At 37.9% G+C, this 23,736-nt stretch overlaps 1 protein-coding gene across 3 annotated transcripts in view; it reads left to right on the top strand.

Annotated features, from left to right (window-relative positions):
- Positions 1–14,491, top strand: part of ESYT2 (extended synaptotagmin 2) — a 78,483-nt gene extending 63,992 nt beyond the window's left edge. For 2 of the 3 annotated variants that reach the window (XM_083860465.1, XM_083860463.1), the window contains 9 exons: positions 5,199–5,273; positions 5,917–6,003; positions 6,759–6,908; positions 7,916–8,304; positions 10,420–10,518; positions 11,047–11,178; positions 12,510–12,615; positions 13,516–13,565; positions 13,652–14,491. In XM_083860465.1, coding sequence (XP_083716591.1) covers positions 5,199–5,273; positions 5,917–6,003; positions 6,759–6,908; positions 7,916–8,304; positions 10,420–10,518; positions 11,047–11,178; positions 12,510–12,615; positions 13,516–13,565; positions 13,652–13,697 — 1,134 coding nt within the window. In that variant the 3' untranslated portion in view covers positions 13,698–14,491. Of the gene's footprint in view, positions 1–3,204; positions 3,268–5,198; positions 5,274–5,916; positions 6,004–6,758; positions 6,909–7,915; positions 8,305–10,419; positions 10,519–11,046; positions 11,179–12,509; positions 12,616–13,515; positions 13,566–13,651 lie in introns of all 3 variants that reach the window. The other variant, XM_083860464.1, reaches the window with a different exon arrangement.
- The last annotated feature ends 9,245 nt before the right edge of the window (positions 14,492–23,736 follow it).

Below are 23,736 nucleotides of genomic sequence, written 5' to 3'. Positions count from 1 at the left end.
GGAACAGCAACCATTCCAAGACAGCTGGGTTTGGATTCCTTTCTGCAGCACTCTGAGCTGCCTGGCTCTGCAGTTTCCTGGATGCTGATCTTGCTGCAAGCAAGAGGAGAAGGGTTGTGACTGGAGGCCAGGAGAGAGGAGAGGTCTGTAGTAAAAAGGATAAAACCAGCTTCAGCAGCCCTAGAACTGCACTTATTCCCAGGGCATCTTTAACCACGGGCTGTTATACAAAGATTTACACCTGCAAGCTCAGTTTCTAACTAAGTTACTGGGGTAGTGTTAGAAAGGGAGCTCACTTCTTGTGGGGAGAGGAAAATCCTGAGTGCTCTCTGTTCCTTTCTAGATAGTTTATTGACAGCTGTAAATCTAGATTTGTGACACCAAGACATTTACCCATCTCAGTCTGGTTTAGCTGAAGTTAAGGTGTGAGAATAGTGTTAGTTTAATTTCCAAAAGTAACACTAGTTTTATGATAATCAATAGTTCATACCAATTTTGGGGTTTCTATAATATATGAATTATCCATATTTAAAATTAGCTCTTGCAGGTAGTGGCTGTCTTCTGGTTATCAGGTGAGGATGCACTCACAGATAACCCAAGTAACACCTATTGAGTCTAAAGAAATAATGAGTCATACACCAAAGCATATTGAATCAGGAGCTGGCTGAATAACAAACCAATTTGTTACTTGTATAATTTATGGGTTTGTTATTAGGATTGACTGCAAATGTCACTGGCTGTTAGAGAATTCCACTGCGACATTATCAGTACATTTCTTGGATAACCCATCCTCTTTTCCTGTAACTGCAGAGACACTCAGAACCATACCAAGACTATTTTGTCACCCAAAGTAGGACCTTCCCTTTTTACATTGGACACCCTCTTTTCTCCTCTGAGTCTCCTTCCCAGCCTTTCAGCCACCATCTTCATGGACGTGCAGCTTCTTCCCTTGAAACCCAAAATCTGGCTTTAACATATTTGCCCCAGCTGATGTCCCTCTTGGCCTATCCTGCTATGATTCCAGAGGAATTGAGATATGTTCAATATCCAGGAGTCAATGGTTGCCTGCCTTTATGTTTGATCACATAAGTTTGGTTTTGACTTCTAAAATTCTTTGAAACAATAATATAGGAGGAGAAAGATTTGTATTGAATATGCAGGTGCAAATGGGAAGGAAAAAAAGTCCAGTAAGTTGAGTGGCAGTTTAAGATTCAAAATTATCTTGGTGAGTTGTAGATGCCACCTGAAAAAATCAGGTACTTCTCTGTAGAGGGAAGTTATTGTATCTTTATAAATGTGAGATGGAAATAAAAAGAAAGAGATTTGAAAAGATCTCTTTCTACAGAAAGAGGTTTATGGTCGTGCTGCGTCATATTGTCATGAAAGAAAGCACTGTACTCTGTGTAGAAAAAAGGAATGCAGCCTGTGAGATGTATGGTCTAATCCTCCTGTTCTACTTAGCCATTACCAAGGCCCTGATCTTGGCTGTAGCAATAGAAGGTCTGGAGCACAGCACTGATGATGATGAGACAGTAATCATGGCTTGCAGAGGAAGGGAGTTCAGCCTTAGGAAGTAAATCGTGGAACCACAGAAAGGTTTAGGTTAAAGATCATCTCCCTCCAACCCCTCTGCCATGGGCAGGGATGCCCTGCACTAGATCAGGCTATTCCAAAGCCCCATTCAACCTGGCCTTGAACATTGCAGGGATGAGGAATCCACAGCTGCTGCAAACAAAGTGTCACTTCTATCTTTGTCAAAATACAGGGAACAATGCTCCAGCACGGAAGCAAAGAATGTACCTGTTGAGCATTTAAAAATTTCCTAATGGAAAACAGTTAAGCCTTAATTTCAATGAGGGATCATTAGTTTCAATTAATTTCAACTAGGGATAGTGTGTAGTCTCCATCTTTGAAGTTCTGTAAGTACAAGACTGAGTTCCTAATGTATCAGATAAATAACTGCAGACAATTCCTTGATTTATTTTAAGAAAGATAATGTTCAAGAAAAATACTACACAAAAGTAGTCAAACCTTATTTCTGGTTCTTTCAAGTTTAAAAGTTAGACAACATATTCTGTGATTTTGTGCTGGATATTGTATGTTCATTCTGAAATAGAAATTTTCAAGCAGGATGCCAGAAATCTTTGGAATATTTTGGCCAGCTGGAGTATATGACATCCCAAAAGAAATTGCAAAATAATATTCCTGCATAGAGGTTAAATCTCTTCAAATTTTAGTCACTTAGATTTTCATTTCAGAAAGGCATTTCTTTTGGCAAAGCATTAATACCAGTTCCTGTTCATAAACCAGAATATTTTAAAAGGCCACTATACACTTGTTTTATTCCCACAATATATACCTTCTAAAACACAGCTCTGCCATGAAACAAAAATGTGTCCCTAAAGAAAAAGCCAGCCATAAGTACACTAACCTGAAGCCTGTTTTACTTACAGATCTTATTTCCTGTAATTATTTCTTGTTAATGGAATGCAAATTTTCCTAGAAATGATTGTGTTACTTAAAGAAAAATATATTAATCTTAAAATAAAATTCTAAAATTTACATATTTAATAGAAAGCAGTCAGAGGTTTTGTTCAATTCCTGGTTTTACTTGTGCTGTGTTTTAGGGTATTTTCATATCTTCATTCAACTGACTATAGTTAGTTAGCATGCAGTGTTGTATCATTTTTCTGAAGAGGCTTAAAAAACTTTGACTTTTATAATGATATAAGTCCCTATCAATTAGATAGTGTAATTTCTTCCATAAAAAGACTCCTTTGCATAATTACTTACCAGAGGAGCTTCTGAGTTGTGAAAATATGCTCAACCAAATTCTAAAAAGTTTCATTCAGAGGGCAGTTCATAGGGCATCAGGCATTAAATAACAATATTTTGTGAACTGTCTTTATTAGGATAAAAAAACACGATCAGAGAAATAAAAGCAGAATGAAATCGGGTATATTAGTTTTAAAGCAGAATAAAAATATCCAGAGGAGAAGAGGAAAAAAAAGTTTTGTCAATTTTTTTTGTTGTGGTGGTGGTCCTTCATTGTTTTGTTTGAAAGATGTTGGTTTTTTTTCTTTAAGTTGGTTTTTTCCCCTGCTTTGTCCTGTGTCGTCGTGTCATAATTAATTAACCTAGTGAAATTGCTTCATTGCATGTTTTATTAACCCTTCCTATGTTCATTCTCTCCTGACTTAAAAGAATAATCCATTAGAATTTAACCCTGATGGCTTGAAGAAGGCTGCTGTTCAGAAAGCCCTAAAGGTAACATTAATATAGTTGTCCATTTAAGGTCACAAAAATAATTGGAAATGCACGAATGCCTGCAACACTCCACTTCCAACACTGGATGGGATTTCTATTGCCAGATACATATTAGTGTAATTCTGTTTTACTTGAATTTGATTTCAAGAACCAATGTCAAGATGTTAAAATACTGTGGTCTGTGGTAATTTGAACTCTGGATCAGATTAGTGGAGTACAGGCTGCTTGAGGAGACTGGGGCAAAGTGCTGAGAACTAATTTGTAGTAGTAACTAAAGAATGAAGCTGACATGAAAGCTAAGACATCTTTTACGTAGCTGAGTGATACCTTATCACTCACCTCTGAATGATGGTTTGGAATAATCTTGTTCCTGCTAGATGTTTTTAGAAGGTTTTACATCTTTTATGTGACTGCTAAAGAATGTTAGACCAGCTTTTTGGTAGGCAAACCTGGAAAGGGCTGAGCCACATGCTCAGCTGGAGGAACTTGAACGAGGGACAGACTTTACTGGCTGTCAACAACGAGTCTGTCAGTACCTGGTGTTAAAGGTGCATTATATGTGTGTGTGCACATTGCTACCTGCTTAATTTGAATTAAAACTATTCCTATTTACATACCAGCATAAGTGACAGGATCTTTTTGTCAACTCCTGTAGTTCTATCATTTTATGAACAAAATTTCTGGCATCATTTTGTGAACAGAGAAAAAAAATGAACATAATGTCACCTACCATTTTAAAACATCATCAGCTGCAGTGTAATACAGCTTTCTTTCTGTTCTGTAAAGCTTTGTATTCGGTTTTATTTGAGCGCTAAATATTTTTTATTAGAAATCACAAAAAAAAGAAAGGCAGCATTCATCCAAGAAAGGAGTGCTTTCTTAACAGCTTTATTTCTAAAGGAAAGTATGGTTCTAAGCAGTATGTCACATTCAAGTTGAGAATTACTAGTGGAAGTATGATGTCCAAAATGTAAGTTCAGCTCAAAAAATATATCTAAGTCATGCACTTTCTTTATATAAAAATATAAAATATTTGGATGACTTGGTTGTAATTGTGACCTTACATGCATTAAGAAGATTTTAACTAACTCTTTGTTGTTATACCTGATTTTCCTACAGGGTAGAACTCAAAGTAACCATGTATCCTACATTCTCTAGGCTTTTTAAACTGCATTAACACCCACTTGAGATGATTAACTTTCATGTCTAAATTTTCTTTCTGAATTGAATTTTTGTTAGATTAAATTGAAATTCTTGAAAGAAACATATTGTTGGAATGTTCCTTTGCATATGTAATTTGTTTCTAAACTGATGTTTGTTTTCACAGTTTGATGTAATGCTATACAGCTGGTGAGCAAGGCTCAGATATGGCAGATGGTTGATTCTCTATTAAAGAGTATTTGGTAAACTGTAGAAATATCCCTCACATACATTATAGTGCATATTCTTTCTCCCCAAACTGAAAAGTAGGGAACATCAGTGTTGGATACCACATCCAATGTAATAGTTCTACAGCACTGTATATAAAGTTCCTGAGTTTGTGCTTTCTTCATATCTCCCATCTGCATGCAATATTCATTTTGCAGTTTTAACTATGCTTCATTAGCTTTGGGGATTGTAATGCTCATTAAAAGATAAGAATTTGCATCTTACCAGTTTCATTTAAAGAAAATGGAAATGAGTCTAAAACTCCTGCTTATTAGTAGCATTTTGCTTCAGCATATTCAGGTAGTTGGATGCCTTCGTGTTGATGCATTCACCAGCTACTCGCCAGTCTGCCATTCCAGCCGGCTGAATTTAATACTGAGAATAGTAGAGAAGCATGTAGTAGAATGCATATGATTTGTATTTTTAAGATGTAAACATTAAGTTTCAGAGGGGAGAAGTTTTGCTTTATTCTGAAGGCAAAGTTTTTGCTTTTTCTTCACCAGTCAGGAAAGAAAATAAACAGCAATCCCAACCCACTTGTTTTGCTGTCAGTTGGACACAAGGCCCAGGAAAGTAAGGTAAGTTCCTAGTCTTTAGACTTGGCTCTGTCTTCACATATTTGGTTGGTCTGTGAGCTTGGCATTTGGCTACCAAACCATGGAGCATATACACAACACTGAGTTGCCATCCAAACTGAAATTGGCAACAAGCAGCCAAAGATTACAACCTATGACCTAAAACCACTTTATCAACTAAACCATGGCCCCAAGTGCCACATCCAGTCTTTTCTTAAATACCTCCAGGGTTGATGACTCCACCACTCTCTGAGCAGCCCATTCCAGTGCCCAGTCACTATTTCTGTGAAGATTTTTTTTCTGATGTCTGGCCTAAACTTATCCTGGCACAGTTTAAGACTGTGTCCTCTTGTCCTGTCACTTGTTGCCTGGGAGAAGAGGCTGACCCCCACCTGGCTGCAGCTTCCTGTCAGGGAGTTGTAGAGAGCAAAAAGGCTCCCCCTGAGCCTCCTGGAGACTAAACAACCCCAGCTCCCTCAGCTGTTCCTCATCAGACTTGTTTTCTAGACCCATCCCGAGCCTTGCTGACGTTCTCTGCATACCCCAAATAAAACTCCAAAATAAAAAAATGTGCTTGTGCCTTGACAGGACCTCTATGAGACAGACTGTTTTATAATTTGTGTACTTCCTTTTTTCTTACCTTTAGATTAGATACAAGACCAATGAACCAGTATGGGAGGAAAACTTTACTTTCTTTGTACACAATCCCAAAAGACAAGATCTTGAAGTTGAGGTATGTGTCTCACTCTCTTTAGATGCCTTTTTTTTTGAAGATGTTGCAGTAGTAACATTCACACATTCTCTGTTATGAAATGAGACTGAATATAATGTGAACACCATTAAAATTAGCTTAAATTTTTTTTTAAACCAGGCAATGAAATGTTTATTTCCATTTACTGCTAAAAGGAAGGAAGACTATAACCAGGCTCTCACATATAGTTAATGGTTGTCTTTTCTAATTAAAAAAAAATCCAAAAGTAAATTTGGTGTACCAGTTGGAACTAGGAATCTTTCCTCTCTCATACCAAGAGAAGTATTCACTTTATCCAAATACTGTATCCCTTTGCACTGCTGACATGTCCTTTACATAGTTCTAAGAGACTGAAGTGTAAATGAGAACTGTCTTAGTCACTCTTCATCTAATAGCTGTGAGAATTCATTTTCACACAGACAGTTCAGAAACCATGTAGTTACTTTGGTCAAGGGTCTGGTAGATGTAGATGTGGTGATTACTCTTCTGTCTTACTTTTGCTGTCAAAGGTAAGGTTGAAGAAACGAGGCATTGAGTATATCTGGTTTTACCTCCTTCAGTGTAAAGAATCTTAAAATCAGGGAAACGTGGTTTAAGAACGAACTACTTTCAATATTGTTGGTTTTTTTTGGTGGTTTTTTTTGGTGGTTTTTTTTTTTTAATAAAATTTTAATTTCCTTCTTTGAATTCTTATAAAGCAGATGATAGAAGGTGACTTAATTTCTGTGTTCCTTCAGGTGAGGGATGAACAACACCAGTGTTCTTTGGGGAACTTCAAGCTGCCTCTAAGCCAGTTGCTAGAGAGTGAAGATTTAACTATGCATCAGCGGTTCCACCTGAGCAACTCTGGTCCCAACAGCACTATAAACATGAAGATTGCTCTCAGGGTACTCAAACTTTTCCCATTGTAAATATCTGAAAGCATCTTTAGGGCTGTGGTGACTCCTGGTCTGCCAGCTTTCAAAGAAGCCAGTACATTTCCTTTGATGTCCCCTGCCAAGTGTCCTTGATTGTGCAGAGCTGTCAGTACACAGAGATAACCACTAATTGAAATACATTTCATTTGAAAAATATACAATGCTCAAAATGAAACAATAGTCACCTGCATTAATTAAAACCAAGGTCGTCTGTGGTTTTAGGTTTGTAAATCTTGTTTGGAATCTGAATTCCTTCAAATCTCTTTCGAACCCAGTGGGCTACAGATCAGTGAAATAGCCTCTGTCTAGAAATGGAACTGAAGTTTTTGATGGTTTTAAAAAATGAAGTGTGTAAGGAAAGGAAGTACTTGCTTAGTACTGGAAAAATTCAAACCAGCTTTCAGTACTGGGGTTTTGAAAACAAAACTTGCATACCTGAAAGTTAGTTTGCCTTTTTTCCCCACCTAAATTACTTGGTTTAGTAAGGTATTATATCTCTTTGCAAACACTGTCAAACTTCCGTTATTTTTCTTTCTAAAGCACATTGTTTTTTATGTGTCACTAATAAATTAAAGCAACCTATAAAAGAGAAAGTAAGAACAATTAATGAGAAAAGGTTGTGATGTAAAAGTAAAAACTGCAGAATATCTTTCCAGATGGTTAGAGCTGCAAAGTAAATAGCACTTAGACCAGAAGAGCTTAGCATATGGGAAGGGAATAATGAGGAGAATATTTCTTAGTGAATGGTGAATTTCACATTGTTTTATAGTTATTGCAGTTGCCATGAAGAAGGTGGAGATGTGTTTTGTCATGCAAAGCATTTTGTATTGTAGAGTTAGTAAGCATGAATGGTTTTGGTTCTGCTTTGGTGTCTTAAATTTACAACTTGTGACCAACCAGTACTCCTGTAGAAACAAATTTGTTCCTGTTTCTTTTACTGCAAAATAGTAACATTAGGTGTATTTTCCTGTATCTAGGTCCTTTCTCTTGAAAAGCCGGCAAGATCTCCAGATCACCAACACTCAGCCCAAGTGAAAAGGCCGTCTGTTTCCAAAGATGGAAGAAAATCATCTTTTAAGCCTCAGGTTCCTGTCTCGCCAACATCTGATCCAAACAAGCCGGTTCCAGGCTCCCCAGTGACTGACAGTGACAAAAAGACTGACGCAGCTGATAAAAGTCAGCCTGCCAACGCCAGCCCGCAGTGGCCAACAGATCTGAGCCGCAGCTCCTCCAGCCTGCAGGCCTCCAACGTGTCCTACTCCCCCAGCCACCTGTCGGTGAAGGAGCCCACGCCCAGCATCGCCTCTGACATCTCGCTGCCCATCGCCACGCAGGAGCTGCGCCAGCGCCTGCGGCAGCTCGAGAAGTACGGCCCTCGCTGCTCCTCTCTCAGCTCATTCACAGAGAATGGCACCAAAGCTGCCGGGCTTAGTTCACATTTCAGAAATGCTTTTTACTGTTCAGTCATTGGGATTTTCTTCTTCTTCCTGGTATCTCAGACTGAAGCTGCAGTTAGATGTTCCTTGCCATTGTGATTGTCTGCAAGATAAAGTCCCACTTCTTCTCATAGCTGCACTTTGTAGTTTCATGGCACTAGTTGCCTGCTTCACCACTGAATCCATTAGCATTAATTAAGTCAATTAAGCTGGAAATAGTTGGTCTTTTTAAATAACTCAGAGAGATATTTGACTATAAAGAATGTTAGAAGTGTAGTTAGCTACTATGCAGTCAATGAAGATTGCTGCAGCCATACTTTCTTAAATTCTTGAATTTTTTTACTTGCCTCAGTGGGCAGCTGTACTTACCAAGTACACACAGCTGAGCAGGCATCCAGCTCTGAATAGGAGACTGGAAATTGTTCATTCCCTATTCATGGACCTACTCTGTGAATCTAAGTAGAAAGATTTTATTTTTTTATTTGCAAGGGATTGAACCAATTAATCTTTTTCTCTGTCAGAGTTCATAGAATCAACTGAGTCATAGAGATTGGACAGAATCTCTGGTTGGTCACCCTTCTGCTCAAAGCAAATCTTTCTTCAAAGTTACATCAGGTTTCTTGGGCCTTCTTTTCTTGGAGATAACTTTTGGTTATCTCCAAGCATAGAGATGCTGTAAACCTGTTCATGAACTCCAGTGCTTTAACCACTGTTAAAACATTCTTCCTTCTTTCTACTGAAATTTATCTTCCTGGAGCTTCACTATGGCCCCTTGTTATTTTACTGTGTACAGCCTTGAGGAGCCTGATTTGGTCGTGTCAAAATGTCTGTTTTAAGTAGTGGAAGGGCTGCAGTTGAGTCTGCTGTTGGTTCTCTCTTCAGTTGGTACAAATGCATCACCTGCTTATGTGCTCCAGACCCCCATTTATCTTCACAGTCACATGCTGACTTGACTTGACTTTGTCAGTCTCTCTCCTGGTCCACAACTGAGTTAGAGTTGGTTAATTTTGGTAAAGATTGAAATACTACTCCTCATGTAATGTACAAATGTCATACTTTGTCATTTGGTAAGAATGGTAAAGCTACAGGTCATGAGGTCCTTTAGTGCAAACCACGTTTTTAGGTGCTGTGATTTTTTTTTTAAATTTTAACTAAGAAAATACTGAAATTAAATCTTCATTCTGTTTGGTTTTTTTAAGTGAATGAAGGGGGAATTTTAATGGAGCAATCACTTTGTAGTAGATATTCACAAAACAGGCACTCTTCTCCCTTAAGATACACTTCAGGTGGCTGAGAAATGGCAAATATGGCACATACTGTCCTGTGTGATATGGAAAATACTTGTAGTCAGTCCACACAAACTAAAGTGAGCATTTCAGGGAGATGAGGAAACTGTACGTTGGCCATTCTGTAAAAGACAAATTCTTAAGCATGGTGCTTGCTTTTTATTTAAACGTGACCTGTAAGTGTAAATTTATTCTAATCTTATTTTCACGGCAACATAAGCTATAGAAAAGTAAAATGGTTGTGTTTATACTCTGATTTGAGCTTTTATGACAGCAAGTGGATTTAAATTATCAGTATTTTAATCCCAAGTATATCTATTTTTCTGTAATAAGGGAATTTAGAAAAGACTGAGCTGGTCTTCTAATTGGCTTGTGGCCTTAGGTAAGAGTGGCCCATGGCTGAGGTTTTCATTGCAGTTAGCACTGTTATTCTCCAATTTCCTAGATGTTGCTTTGATGTTTGTTTTAGGGCAGGCAAGTTCTTTACTCATAATGGTTTTTGAAGTACTGAGGAGCAGCTGACCTCTACACTGACAAGAATACCTGGCCTATTTTGGAGAGCAGAGTTGTTGGCAGAACAACAACTGAATAAGAATCTGATGAGGATATGCTCACATGCTTACACATGTTCTCTTGTTTCACATTGGTGTAGAGAAGTTAAATGTATAATACATGATTTCTGGGAAAATTGCTCAGTTAAGTCTTACTTCTAATGTGCATTTTAAAAACTAAGCATAATGTTCTGGTTTTTTCCTGCAGTGGAACAACTCTGGGGCAGTCTCCGTTAGGACAGATTCAGCTAACAATTCGTCATAGTTCACAAAGAAACAAACTGATAGTGGTGGTGCATTCCTGCAGGTGAGCATACAACACACAATTTCACATCTGGGCATATTTCTGTATAAAGTTTTTTGTATCCCGACTTACTCTTAAGCGGGTCAGTTAATCTTTGTTATTTTTAAAACAACATATGCATAAATACAAAAATTATATATTTATAGAGCTTTACTCAGAATCAGTAAAAACTTTGAGGAAGATTTTGCTGTGATTTTGTAATTTAATTTGTCTATTATGTCTCAGATTTTAAATGAAAATGACATTTAGATTTTTAGCAGCAGTATCTGAAAGCTGTTTCTAAGTGACTGATGTTTTTTACAGAATGACCAAAACACGTGATTTCTAAAATGCCATATCTAAGTTTCAAATTGGAATTTAGGAAACACATTGCATTCCCACCTCTGCTTTCTGCTCATCTGGTCTTGTACAAGTCACTCCACATCAGATTTTGTGCAGGGAAACTAAATTAAGTTTCATCTACTAAATTAAGTGATGGTAGTATGGACACTTATATTCAGCAATACTTTTCCTTGTTTTTCACTTCCGCAGAAATCTAATAGCATTTTCTGAAGAGGGATCCGATCCCTACGTACGAATGTATTTATTGCCTGATAAGAGACGATCAGGAAGAAGAAAAACACATGTATCAAAGAAGACATTAAACCCAGTGTTTGATCAAATGTAGGTTCTATACTATGTGTAGTAGTTTTGTATCATGTAATTACAAAGCTGTGAAATCAAGATTTCTGTGCTTACTGAAGGGTGAGCTGTTGAAGTTCCTGGTTGTCACCATTAGACTTGTTCATATCTTTCTCTTCTGCTGTAATAGCTCTTCTGTCCTTCTGTCCTGTTACCACTAAAACTTTTTGCTGTTAGCTGCCATTTCTGTCTTTCCTGCCTTCCTACACCAGATCCATGCCCGTTGTGCTGGTAACTCAGCTGCAGGATTCACTCTCCTGGCAGGTGGTGAGAACACGAGTGCCTTTAGCTGGCCAGTGCTGCTCATCTCCCTTCCTGCCAGAAAGCTTGGCTGGCTGAGTGCCTGGCTGCTGCTGCCAGCCAGTGCCTGTGCATGGTCACATTGCTCAGTCATTGGTGGCACTTCTCAGCATCCAGGGAGTCAGGAAATTCTTTGTAGATTACATCCTGGCCCATATGTTGGAAGTTGTAGCAGCTTGTGCAATGTTTTATTGCATAAAAATCCTTATCCTTGCACTCATCTTTTTGATAGTAGTTTCCCTCACATGTCTGCCCCGTACTCTCCCACTCATCACTTTTCAATAAAGATCTTTCTCTACAGACAGCAAATGAGCTTAGGCAAAACATCATTTCAGTCCCTTCTGTCCAAGGCAAATCTGTAAATCATTAGTTAGAGGCTCCAGCAGATTCTCTTGGTAGTACAGCTCTGTCCTGTTCATTCCAGGTAATAGATTTATTTCACTGTGCCTTTCCAAGGAAAATGTATTGCAAAGCAATAAAGCTGTTTAAGAACTGTAGTTACAAATAGATGGAAGTTGTGGCATAACCTTGCCCTGACTTTGTGTAAGTTTCAGCTCTAGCAAAGAGCTATCTTTGATAGTTTTCTTTAGCCAGCCAGGAAAGAAAACAAGCTCTGGTTATCAAGGATCAGTAAGACTGACCAATCTTTCCCTTTTGGAAAATACTAATACTGAGCTGTCAGTACAGTAGAATCCACATTCTCTTTTCTCTAGAGTCAGTGCTTGACTTTGCCTCTTTTGTCTTGCTTATGTGTTTGTTTTGTTTTACCAGTGGCCTCTAGAGGCCAAAGGTAACAGAAGTCTCAAACATTTGATGTTGATATTGATCACAGTTTTCAAGAAAAGTTTTAAGCAAAACATTGCGATTTTTTTTTTCTTCATTTGTCTCAGACCTCATTTTTTAATTTGGGGAGGGAGATGGTTTGGTTTTGATTTGAGTGACTGTTTAGCTGTACGAACTGAACTTGCACCTCTGGTACAGAATTCCCTCTAAAGCATCTCTTTGCCTGTCAGGTTTGATTTCAGTGTTTCCCTGCCTGAAGTACAGAGAAGAACACTAGATGTAGCAGTGAAGAACAGTGGTGGATTCTTGTCCAAAGATAAAGGGCTGCTTGGCAAAGTAAGTTGACAATAAGCAAATTCTGTTAATACAAAACAAAAATCCTCTTGATATATGAGTTACTGTTGATTGAGGCACCTGATTCAGGTATGAAGCTTTCAAAAATTATAGGTGCATTAGATGTCAGGCTTCAGTAGGGGAAGGAACAAACTGCAGAGCCAGACTTAGAAAGATGAGGCAGTAATCTCTTCTAGAAAGTGGTAAGTTCCCAGTAACAAAAGAAACATGTTTGTCAGGCTGTCAGAGGAAGGAAAGAATCAGTAAAAACCAGGCAATATTTCAGAAAATGTTCAGGCAAAACTGGAAAGACAAACGAGTACTGAGGGAAACACACAAGTAATTAAATTCCCAGTTTGTAAAATCCATGAGAAAGAGCTGCTACTGGAGACATTCCCAATGCCAACACCAGCTGTTGTGTTTGGAACTTCAGTGTTCTATAGGCATGCATGAAGTCACCCGATTTGCTACACACGTGATTTGGAGCATGAAAAAGGAGTAGTAAATTCCTACACCCTTTCAGGTTCCCATTTGAGCTCTGTGAAGAGGATGAGAGATACGGAATCATGGTTAGTTGATGGTGAGCAGTGTCCTGAGTTTTCCTGTTCATCTGGAAGGCTGTTGTTAGTGGGAACACATCTGCTGATTGTGCTGCCTTGCTGTGACGTGCTCTGGGACTGTACCACTGAAGGCTGTGGATTTTAAGGTCAAAACCAGCAACTTGAACCATTAGGTTTATCTTTAGGGAGATAGCAGAGAGCTGTGATGACAAGGGTGTAAAATACATCATTTACCAATGGCATTGCTTACACTGTAGTTTACAGAATTGTCACATTTGATCTTTAATAGAAATAAAACGAAAGGCACACACAATACATTGATTGGTAATTTCACTTTCTGCAGGTATTAATACCTCTGGCATCTGAAGAACTTGCTAAAGGCTGGACCCAGTGGTAAGTACAACATTTCCTTTATCAATAATAATACTACTACATACTGACAACTACTGTGTTAATAACATGCTAACATTCTTTTTCAGGTATGATTTGACAGAAGATGGTACAAGGCCACATGGTGCAAGTTAGGCCCATGGACACCAGGAATTCCTCATGCATAATTTTGCCAACCTTTATATATTTTTAACGTGTTGTTTTCAGAGATGTACCAATATTATTTTTATAGCTTTACTGATTTAGTTCTTAGACACATCCCCAATAATTTTATAACACTTGGTCATTTTATGTAGACATAGCCTTTCTCATTGTTAAACTTTGTATTTTATTTTGCTAAACAGTTCTGTGTGTTACTGTAATGTGCAATAGTACAGTAAAGTAACCTTTTGTGTTTAAATTGATCTTTATGATGGCTGTACCTATTAGAAAATGAAAAGAATATGTTCTGCTGTTTTCCTGCCTTGTTTTATATCTCACCAAGGTATACTGTACCATGTAAATATATACTATTTTTTTATAATTCTTTCATGCTGGTTTGAATTCAGAAGAAAATTAGATAAAGGATACAGATATTTTCTTCTAAATGCATGTTTATTTCTTCAGATGAATCTCTTTTGTCTTTGCAGCACAATGGTCTTAATCATTTTGTGATACTCTGCAAAAAGAAACTGCAGAAAAACATTTTTACTTTGTTGTGTTTCTGGCCCAGTGGGGCTAGCTTAAAATGTATAAAACATTAACATTTTAATATTTATATATAAATGTATTATTGGGAAATCATACTATAGAATATTATAAATAAAAATGAGAATTCTATAAATATTGTATAAATAGAGGATGAGGTCCACAAATCAGAGTTTCTAAATCTGAGTTTTCATTTAATGGAGTGAACATAACAAACAGTACAGTTTTATTATACAGGTTCAGTTGGATTTTGTTATTTATTCCTGTACTCTGGAGTACTAGACATGTGATCTTTTGAAGGTATGAGGACATGGATTTTTGTGTATTATAAGGAAGATCTCTAACCACTTTAAACTGTCCTTACCACCATGTTTCACCGATTTATAAGTAGACAAATCAGCTTGGAAGTTAAGTTCATATAGCAGGCATATGTACAAGACATATGTTATTTTTATTATACAGTACTGTGCTAAAATAGTATGTTATGTGATACCTTCTGTGATCCCCAAGTGAACACCAGTGGGTAAGAAAGTGGGGAATTGAGATGAGACTGACTGTCTTTGACAGTTACTTCCTTGCTACTTAGAGTATGTTTGGTGCATGAACAAAATGCACTTCATGGTCCACACAGGTTTCTGAGCAGTGCTGTCCTTCTCCTGAAGCATTTGGCCTGGGCTGGGCAGCTGGGACACCATCAGCACAAACTGATCAGGCAGGCAGGATCTGAAGGGAGAGTATCAGCCCCAACAGCTGAGCTCGTAACTCTCATTTTATGAATTCTGGGAAATTTTTTTTGTATTCAGAACTGATTTTTCTTTTTCTGGTAAGTTTTTTCAGACTGTTAGAAAAATGTGCATTAAGAATCCAAGAGAACAGCTTGGCTTTTGCAGAGCCAGTGTCCTCATCCTTGGAGAAGTATGCAATTAGACAAAGTATATTGTTTAGCTAAGATTCTAGAATGTCTCAGCCAAGAAAGAATTTTAAAGCAGAATGATAAACTCCTGAAATTAGCTTTATTGTAAGACTACTGACAGAACCTTAACTCTAGATGTAGAATTTGCCTACATTACTAGATGTACCAAAGTGCCTACCATAGATGTAGCTTTTTGTCTTTTTCAACTTCAAGTTTGTCTAAATTCAATTTAACATGAACATTTGTTATAGATATGTGTGACCTGCACCATGCACCTCTGTAGAGTGATGGCTTTCTCATTGCCATGTTTTATACAAGACAATTTTATCAAACAATCTTACATTGCAAATTGTACTGTAACTGCTGTTACTGGGCTGGACGATAGAGATTCTCTGTCAGAAAACATTTCTGTTTGAAGGCTTCACTGTATATTGGAATGTATGAGTAGCTGTATATTCACTCATCTATTAATATAAAATATATTATGAAATACATACTTTCTTTGCTAATTCTCCATTAAGATGCTAAGAATGGAAAGACAGAGAATTGTTCTTAATGGAATGAAAATGCAGAAACCAAATGCTAATCTGAATAAATGAGGTCTAAGAGTAGCAGTTCAATGTAATTGTCTTTTGCCTTGGTTCAGTCTGAGGTAGAAGGATTTTTGCTCTGCTTCTTGGCCAGTGACTGCACAGAGTTTCTTCTGCAGCCAACAGTTAGGATGTTAAACTGATTCAGTGTTTCAAGTCTTAAGTCTGGAGACAGAAAACTGCACTTGAACAAATAAAAATTTCTGTCTTTTAAAGTTTCAAGGTTAAAATAATAAATACTGTGTTCAGGCAAATGTGAAAGGATAGCACAAAGTGAATAATTGCATAAAGAATATAGAGCAGGTTTTCAAAATAGCTCACTACCTAAAGTTAGGAATTGGTTCTTAGAGATCCCATTTTCCATTTAGGAATCTGAAACAAAGAGATTGAACTGTCATTGCCACTCAGCAGCTAGAATTCCCATAGTCAGTTCTGAATGCCAGATCTTCAGAAACATTCTCCTGAGTGAATTTGGATCAGACTGTGAGTGCCTAGATAAGACTGATTCTTTGGATAGTGGATGCAACTTTTCTATTACCAAATTCCAGTTGTTCCATTTATATGGAAGTAGGAAGGACAATTTTGCCTCTGGGCAAAAATTGCACCTCATTATCAAGTCATTTATTCAATATCAACTGACAGCTTTTCATGTAGTTCTTGTTTATCCTGTGCCTTAAAATATGAACATATGAAGATGTTTAAGAAATGGTTAAAAATAAGCTTTGTTACCTGTATGTACCAACACATGTTCTGTACTATTGAAACTGTTTTTAGAATTACTCTGCTTCACTGACAAGAAAACCAGCTTTCTTAACTATAGCAGTGGTATACTCGAACTCAAATCAGCATGCATATCACTTGGAGGTGGACTAAAAGAGTTTTAATTTTCTGTCTTGAATCCTTTATCAGAGCTGCAACAAATGGTGAGAGTTAAAATGAGAACAAAGGGTAATCAATTTTGTACAGATTGCCTTTTTTGCTCATGTAATTCTACATTATGATGCATGTATTTATTCAATAAATGGTTCGTATGGAACTTGGTGTGTTGCTTCCCTCTATACCCCGCCCCCCTTGCATATTCCTGTTCTAACTATTAATACAATGAAGCGAATTTTAAAAATATTCCTGTATCCAGACTCCTGTAACCTAGGGAGCCTTGCTGTAAGGTCTGTAGGCAGATTTTTGGGTCTTATATGAGAGAAAGTGGAGTGAGAAATGCAGGATACTTCATGGAGATTTCTATGCTTGTTCTGGAACAGATTCACACATAAGAATTAGTAGGTCCTTTGTTCAACTTCGGTGTCTAAATTTTTTTTCCCTCCTTAATTGATCAACTGAACAAGTTGTCATAATTCTAGCACTTACTAATTAACTGTCATTAATTATACTTTCAAAAGGACCTAGAACTGTATTTAATTGCCTTAGGTAGAAATCTCCCAATTCTAAATCTGAGGCGTTCTTTCCTATTCTTTCATTTGCTTAGTAAGACAAATATTGATGGAAAATATAATGATGTACTGCATAAATAAGAAAAGAGGTGTTGCGTCCTTTATCCAGTCCAGAAAAACTGCCATAGCAATGATGCTCTTTGCATTAAACTTTAATTTATAATTAGTTATAATTCTGTAATTAATTATGAGGCCTCTTCCCATGAACAGCTACAGCTTGTCTGAACTCACAATATTCAGTCAGTTTTCATCAGCCATAGTATAAAAGCTGCAAAACTTCATCAACAAGTCACTATCCCATTTAGAATGGGCCCCACTGGATAATCTTTAATGTTAGTAACTAAAAAATTATGTTCCATTTCGGTTGTTTTTGGTTTTTTTTTTTTTTCCTTCAAGGAGATACTTCCCTTTCTAAGCAGAATAAAAAGTGTTTGCTAATCAATGGGAAGGCACCTAAAGCCAAGGAAAAGCGTGGCTGTCTTCATGGCATGGCAAGGTGGTCCTGGATTGCAACACTCCCTGGGAGTGCCAGTGCTCATCAGGTGTTGGCATTTTTCTGACTTGGGTCAAGATCAAACCTTCCATTCCTGCAAGGCAGGTGGTACCTGGATCAGCACTGCTGTGTATTCACAGATCTTATTAGAGAGCAGAAATAACTGTGCAAGACACTCGTGCAGATGGCTTTGGAATTAATTTGATGGGCTCACCCCAGCCTGGGATTCTTCTTTGTATTTGCTATACTGTTTAAACTGGTTTGGGCTTTCAGTTCATCCAGTCTCCACCTAGGAGCAGTGTTTGCCAATAAAGTTACCAATGTGGCTATTTTCAGTATTTTTCTCAACTAAGAGCTGAATACAAAATTTGTTTCCTATGAAGTACCTCTTTTAATCAGTTTAATTGCTTATATTCTCCACCAAACAAACTCTGAGTGTTGGATGGTACCTTTGGTAGAAAGAACCAAAACTTGCAGATTGTCCTGGACCCATTTGTGGTTGTAGCTGGCTGCTGAAGCAGTCAGGTTATTTAATCCCAAATGGTAGTTTCCTGTATTCTAAAGTGTCTAACTGTTGTATGCTTTCCTACTGATTTCCAAGGCAGTCAGGCTCTCAGCAGTATTCTCAGGCACCTTCTGAAATATGTTTTATGAAAAATGCAAAAATTCAGTTGTATTTCTTTCAGTGTTATGCATTAAATTTAGCTGCCAGAGTAGATGGCAGCTCTGGGAGGAAAGTTCTCTAATCTATATTCATGTGATAGAGGTGATACTCTCTGTTCTCACTGTCTGCAGGGAATATTGCTTGCCAGTCATCTACAGTGGAATCCAATTTGAGCAGGCTCCAGCATCTCTGTTTCCTCAGACACCACTAAAGTGAAGCCAACCTGTCCTTCATGTTAAACTTTGAGTCCTCAGTAGCTGTAGACTTTATAGCAAGGGAATTAAGGCCTAATAATGATCATTCTTCCCTTTAAGATCCGTATAGAAACATGTCCATGGGCAGCCCAAAGCTAGGCAAGGTTCCAGCCTTTCACAGCCAGGCAGGGGAAGGGCTGGTTCCAGCCCGGGGTGGTTTGTGGCCTGGAGACACGTGGGCCATTCCTGCAGGACCTGGTAACGCAACCCTCAGAGCTGGGCACCAAACACCTCAGCCTCTGTGCAAGAAATGACAGAAGAAAGTTGTGATATCCTTGCACCCAGCTGTGTCCTGTGAATTCACTCAGCAGCGTGGTAAGGTTTTAATTGATGATCAATTTTATTTATTAATTATTTAATCAAAGTAGCTCCTTCTTGCAGGATGTTGCAGATGACTCGGTGATGTCCCTTCGAACCTCAATTCTCTCAAGTATATTGTTTTAAACATTAAGGTAAGCTCAGTAAATATGCTGGAGCTCTGTGCACTCCTGGCCTGTGCTGTAGCTCTTCCTGGGCATTCTTGTTCCTCAGCCCAAGCTCTCAGGGATGGGCATGTAGCTGCTCCAGCTGGGCAGAAACAAGGAGTCACACAGCTTGGAGCTGCAAGCTTTGATAAGCCAGGATGCAAAAATTTGATAGGAATCAAAAATACATTAATCTGTGCTCAGAACTTGACTTGTAGCTAATGCTAGCAAAATGGTAATTGTAGATACTGAATGAAGGTCAGTAATATTACTTGATAACTGGGACAAGATCCCTAAACCCAAAAAGGGTGCACACATTTAACAGAGGTTGTTTCTGGCATGAAATTTCAGACAAGTTTTTTTGTTCTTTTATTCTAGTTGAATTTCCAGGCTGTTGTGTTATTCTACAGATTCTCAGAGCCTGACAACTAGGGCTTACTAAGCATGTCACAATGATTAATAATTTAATACAGAATATTTTGCGAGACAGTTTCATGCAGACTTCCCATGGGAGAAATACTTCAACTGATAGGCTGAAATCCCTGTATTTTGCATGATTGTTGCTATCTCTTGGGTTAAGTTGAAGTTACTGTGTTGCAATGTTTTCCATCTACAGTTACAGGAAAGTTTATCTAGTTTGCACAAATCATGACATTCTCTGAGCTCAGGTAACTGTGATAGCCACAGAATGGGTGCTCTGTTGTAGCTTTCAGCTCAGAGTCCCACTGGATACATTTGAAAATTGTCAACAGCATCCAAACAAAGGACTTGGATTGTCTCTAGACCTGTCATTTATCCAGGTGATGACAATGAAATAAAGAAGAAAAATGGGTTAATGGAAATGGATATTTATGAATCATGAATGGTATTGGTAGCAAGGCTGATTCTTTGTTTTATTTGATAAAAATTTATTTGCATGTAAAATAAGTTGTAATCACAAGTTCAAAATACTAAGATTAGCTTTCTGACAAGTTTCAATCTTAGTTTTAGACAACTTTGTTCTATGCCATATTTTTTATTCAATATGCTTTTTCAAGTTCAGATTAATTTCTACTTTTTTTTTAATAAAAACATTTTAGTTTCGCTTATCTTGTTTTTCACATAGAGACATTAAAGTTTTTCAATCTACAGTCATTAGTGCCCGGTGTTTATTTCTGCAGGTACTGTTACATTCCACTAGATGGTGGTGCAGACCCTGTTCTCAGAATCCACTTTTGCTGCCTGTGCACTTCGTTTCTTGTACAATAAGGAAGTGGTGTGGATGAGAGGCATGTTTGGGAGTGCAGCCTCAAGTCACTCTGGCTTAAAAGCAGTGAACAACAGCTGTGGTCCTCACTGTGCTCTGCTCTCTCCCTTTCCTCTGAGGCACCAGAGTTCCTAAAACTTTTGAGTTTCGTAATGTGTGATTCAATTTGCCAAAATGGTTTTGTAGAGGTATTTAGTTATGAGGCACAGGGAAATTTAAAAAATGATCCATGACCTGAGGAAACATGAAACTTCTGGAATTCAGGTTCTCAGTTCACCAGGAATTCTGCATGCTTCTGTCAGCAATTCACCATAGGTGTTTCATGCCTTAGATACCAAATTAGATTTGATGCTAGAATTCCCTCAAGATGCTGACACAACTTTAATGAGATTAAGTGTAAAAAGTTGAAATTAATCAGAGGCAAGCAGAAGTGAAATTACAGTTTAGGACATGGAAAATGGCCTTGACCAGCACATTTGAAACATCAGTATGCTTTAAGTATTTATTGTTGATTCAAGCATGTGGCTAGAAACTCAGGATAGCTAACAATGAAATCCATCATGGAGCAGTACAATAAACACAGGGGAAAAGGGAAGACAGATAAAATTCAACTAGAAAAAATAAGAATCAATTTTCCTTTGTTTAAGGACATGGTCAGAAAGTTTGCTAAAACACAGGTCTTGTGATGATAAAGCTGTTTGATGCCCAGAACAGGAATGAATGACAAGTATGTCTAAACTTAGTGGATATGGAAGCCCTCACGGGTGCCTGGCTCCACATTTCCCCCCAGGCTGATACTACACTACTGTCAGTTTTGCATGAAGGCAGCAGGACATGCAGCCTATAAAAAACCCCAGTGGGCTTTGCTCAGGGTCCTGGTCTGGATCTGGGACATGGGGAACACCCTTGCTGACAGAGCCAACACGGATGTGAGATACAAGTGAATGCTGCTATAATGTCCAAGCAATGTAAAGCAGTTTGTTGTGTGTGTTTACGTATGTATAAACTAATATGGATGAGCAAATCATGTCCATTCTGATATTTTTACAGTATTTTCATGTTTTGTACTAGACAGATGGAACAGAGATGGTGTCATATCTAAATGATGCACGTCTATCACAATGAAACCTCTAAAAACACTTGTAAAATTAACAGTAACAGCGATTTTGTACCTTAGAAGCAATTTTTCTCTTAAAGACTAAAATAGAATGAGAGCTGCAAGGAGACAGGACTCTTATAAGAGCACTAAATCTCTATCAGAATGTAATTTAATAGGGTTAAAGTAATACAGACATGGCATTTGTAATGGGAGTGTTTTATGCCTGAAATTAAATGACAAACTAGTGTTATAAATTTACTCAATGATACATAATATTCTGAAAGATAACAATGACTTTATACTAGAAAATGTTTGCTGTAGTTGTAATGAAAAATTACACTCCCTTTTTTTTTACAGTAGGATGGATTCAGCTATGCAAACACTGTTATTGTAATTTCTTTTTGTGAGCATCTTATAACATTTCAGAAATCTTTCCATTTTCATGGTAGTAATAATGAACAGAGAAAAAATACAGTCAGACTTGTAAACACTGCTTATAAGGAATGAGTGATAACAGTAAGGGCATAATAATAGAGCAAATAATAATTACAGGACCATGGAACGGTTTGGGTTGGAAGAGACCCTAAACATCATCTATTTCCAACACCCCTGCCATGGGCAGGGACACCTTCCACTATCCCAGGTTGCTCAAAGCCCCAACCAACCTGGCCTTGAACAATTCCAGGGATGAGGCATCCACAGCTTCTCCAGACCACCTGTGCCAGTGCCTCACAACCCTCAAAATAAAGAATTTCTTCCCAGTATTTAATCTAAACCTGCCCTCTGTCAGTTTAAAGCCATTCCCCCTTGTTCTATCTCTCCATGCTCTTACAAAAATTCCCTCTCCTTACAAAAAAATTGTCAACCCTTTAAGGCACTGAAAGGTGCTCTAAAGTTTCTCCAGAGCCTTCAGTTCTCTGTGCTGAACACTCCCAGCTCTCTCAGCCTGTCTCCGTGGGAGAGGTGCTCCAGCCCTCAAAGCATCATAACAAAGCAAAGAAGAAGAAGTCGCTGTGTTCTCCCAGCCTGAACTGGGCCGGGTGCGGATCCCGGCAGGCCCGGCAGTAGCGCGGAGCTCCCGCGGGGCGGCAGTTCAGCACTTCGGTACCGGCTCCAGGGAGTGGCTTTCCCCAACAGCTTTTGCATTCCCTCTGCGCGTTTGATTTCCTTATTTTTGTGTGAGTTAACACGGATATTTTTTTTTTTCTTCTGCAGTGATTTTTTTTTTTCCCTGCTTAATCTCTTAAACTCTAAAATTGATTCATGTTAATATTAATAATTTAAGGGAAATAAGCCTTTTCACGGTCTAATCACACCAGCATTGAGAAGTGACAGTTGCCTCTGAATAAAGGATGGCTTGATTGGCAGGATTACCTTCAGGCAAGGGGAGATCTGGAGAAGTGGAATAGTGTGAAACTTCATCTCTCTCCCATGCTGTTCGGATTATTTATCAAAGTATGTGAAGATCAAAAAAAAAAAAAAAAAAAAAAATCAAGGGAAATGCATGCATGTAAATTATTAACAGCCTGCCTCAGAGGATGAGCAGATTTTGTTCATACTATATTAACTATAACAAATTTTATTACATATTCAAAGAAAAAGAAATAGGAGTTACAACTCCAACATGCTAGTAGATAACGCGTGAAATAGTCTCATAAGAAACTATTATCTCCAAAATAACATTGTAAATATAAGAAAATATTGCCAAGAAAGTGTCTGACGTTCAGGGAGCTACTTGTTTATTTTCTATTTATATTGTTGACTCTTAGAGGTTGAAATGGAATGCTTGCTGTAGCCCAAACAATGATATTGTGGTGTGAGCCATCTGTAACCCAGATCTCTAATGCAGGCCACCAACAAGAATAAAGACTGGTTCATGAAGCAGGAGCACAAAAGCAAATCTTTATTTGCTGTTGCTCAGCAACCATGTGCAAAAGGCCCATTTTTCATTTTTGCTGTAACTTGACAGGAAAATGATAATAAATATTAGATTATTATCACAGGGTATAGATTATTTTGAACAGATGAACAGATATGTCAAAGAGAGGCATGTAATTCGGTACTCTTGAAAGGGAGAATATTAGAGAAACTGAAAATAGAGTTGTAGGTTTATTACTGGCTTGCAGTTCATGCAGTTCTTGAAAAAACCTAGAAAACATTATTCTGCCTCTGGTTTTTCTATGTGGTCCTTTAAAATGAATCACTTGGTGTTATGCAGCCTGTTGTTATCTGTGTCAACTTCTAGTTTCAATACTATGGAAAAAATCATTCTGTGGTTGCTATGCAACAGAAATTAAAAGCTAAAATATGTTTTCA

The sequence above is a fragment of the Zosterops lateralis genome (assembly GCF_965231275.1).
Source record: "Zosterops lateralis genome assembly, chromosome: 1".
Classification (NCBI taxonomy): domain Eukaryota; kingdom Metazoa; phylum Chordata; class Aves; order Passeriformes; family Zosteropidae; genus Zosterops; species Zosterops lateralis.
Note: the sequence above shows the minus strand (reverse complement) of the source record. Positions and strands in the feature narration are given on the sequence as shown.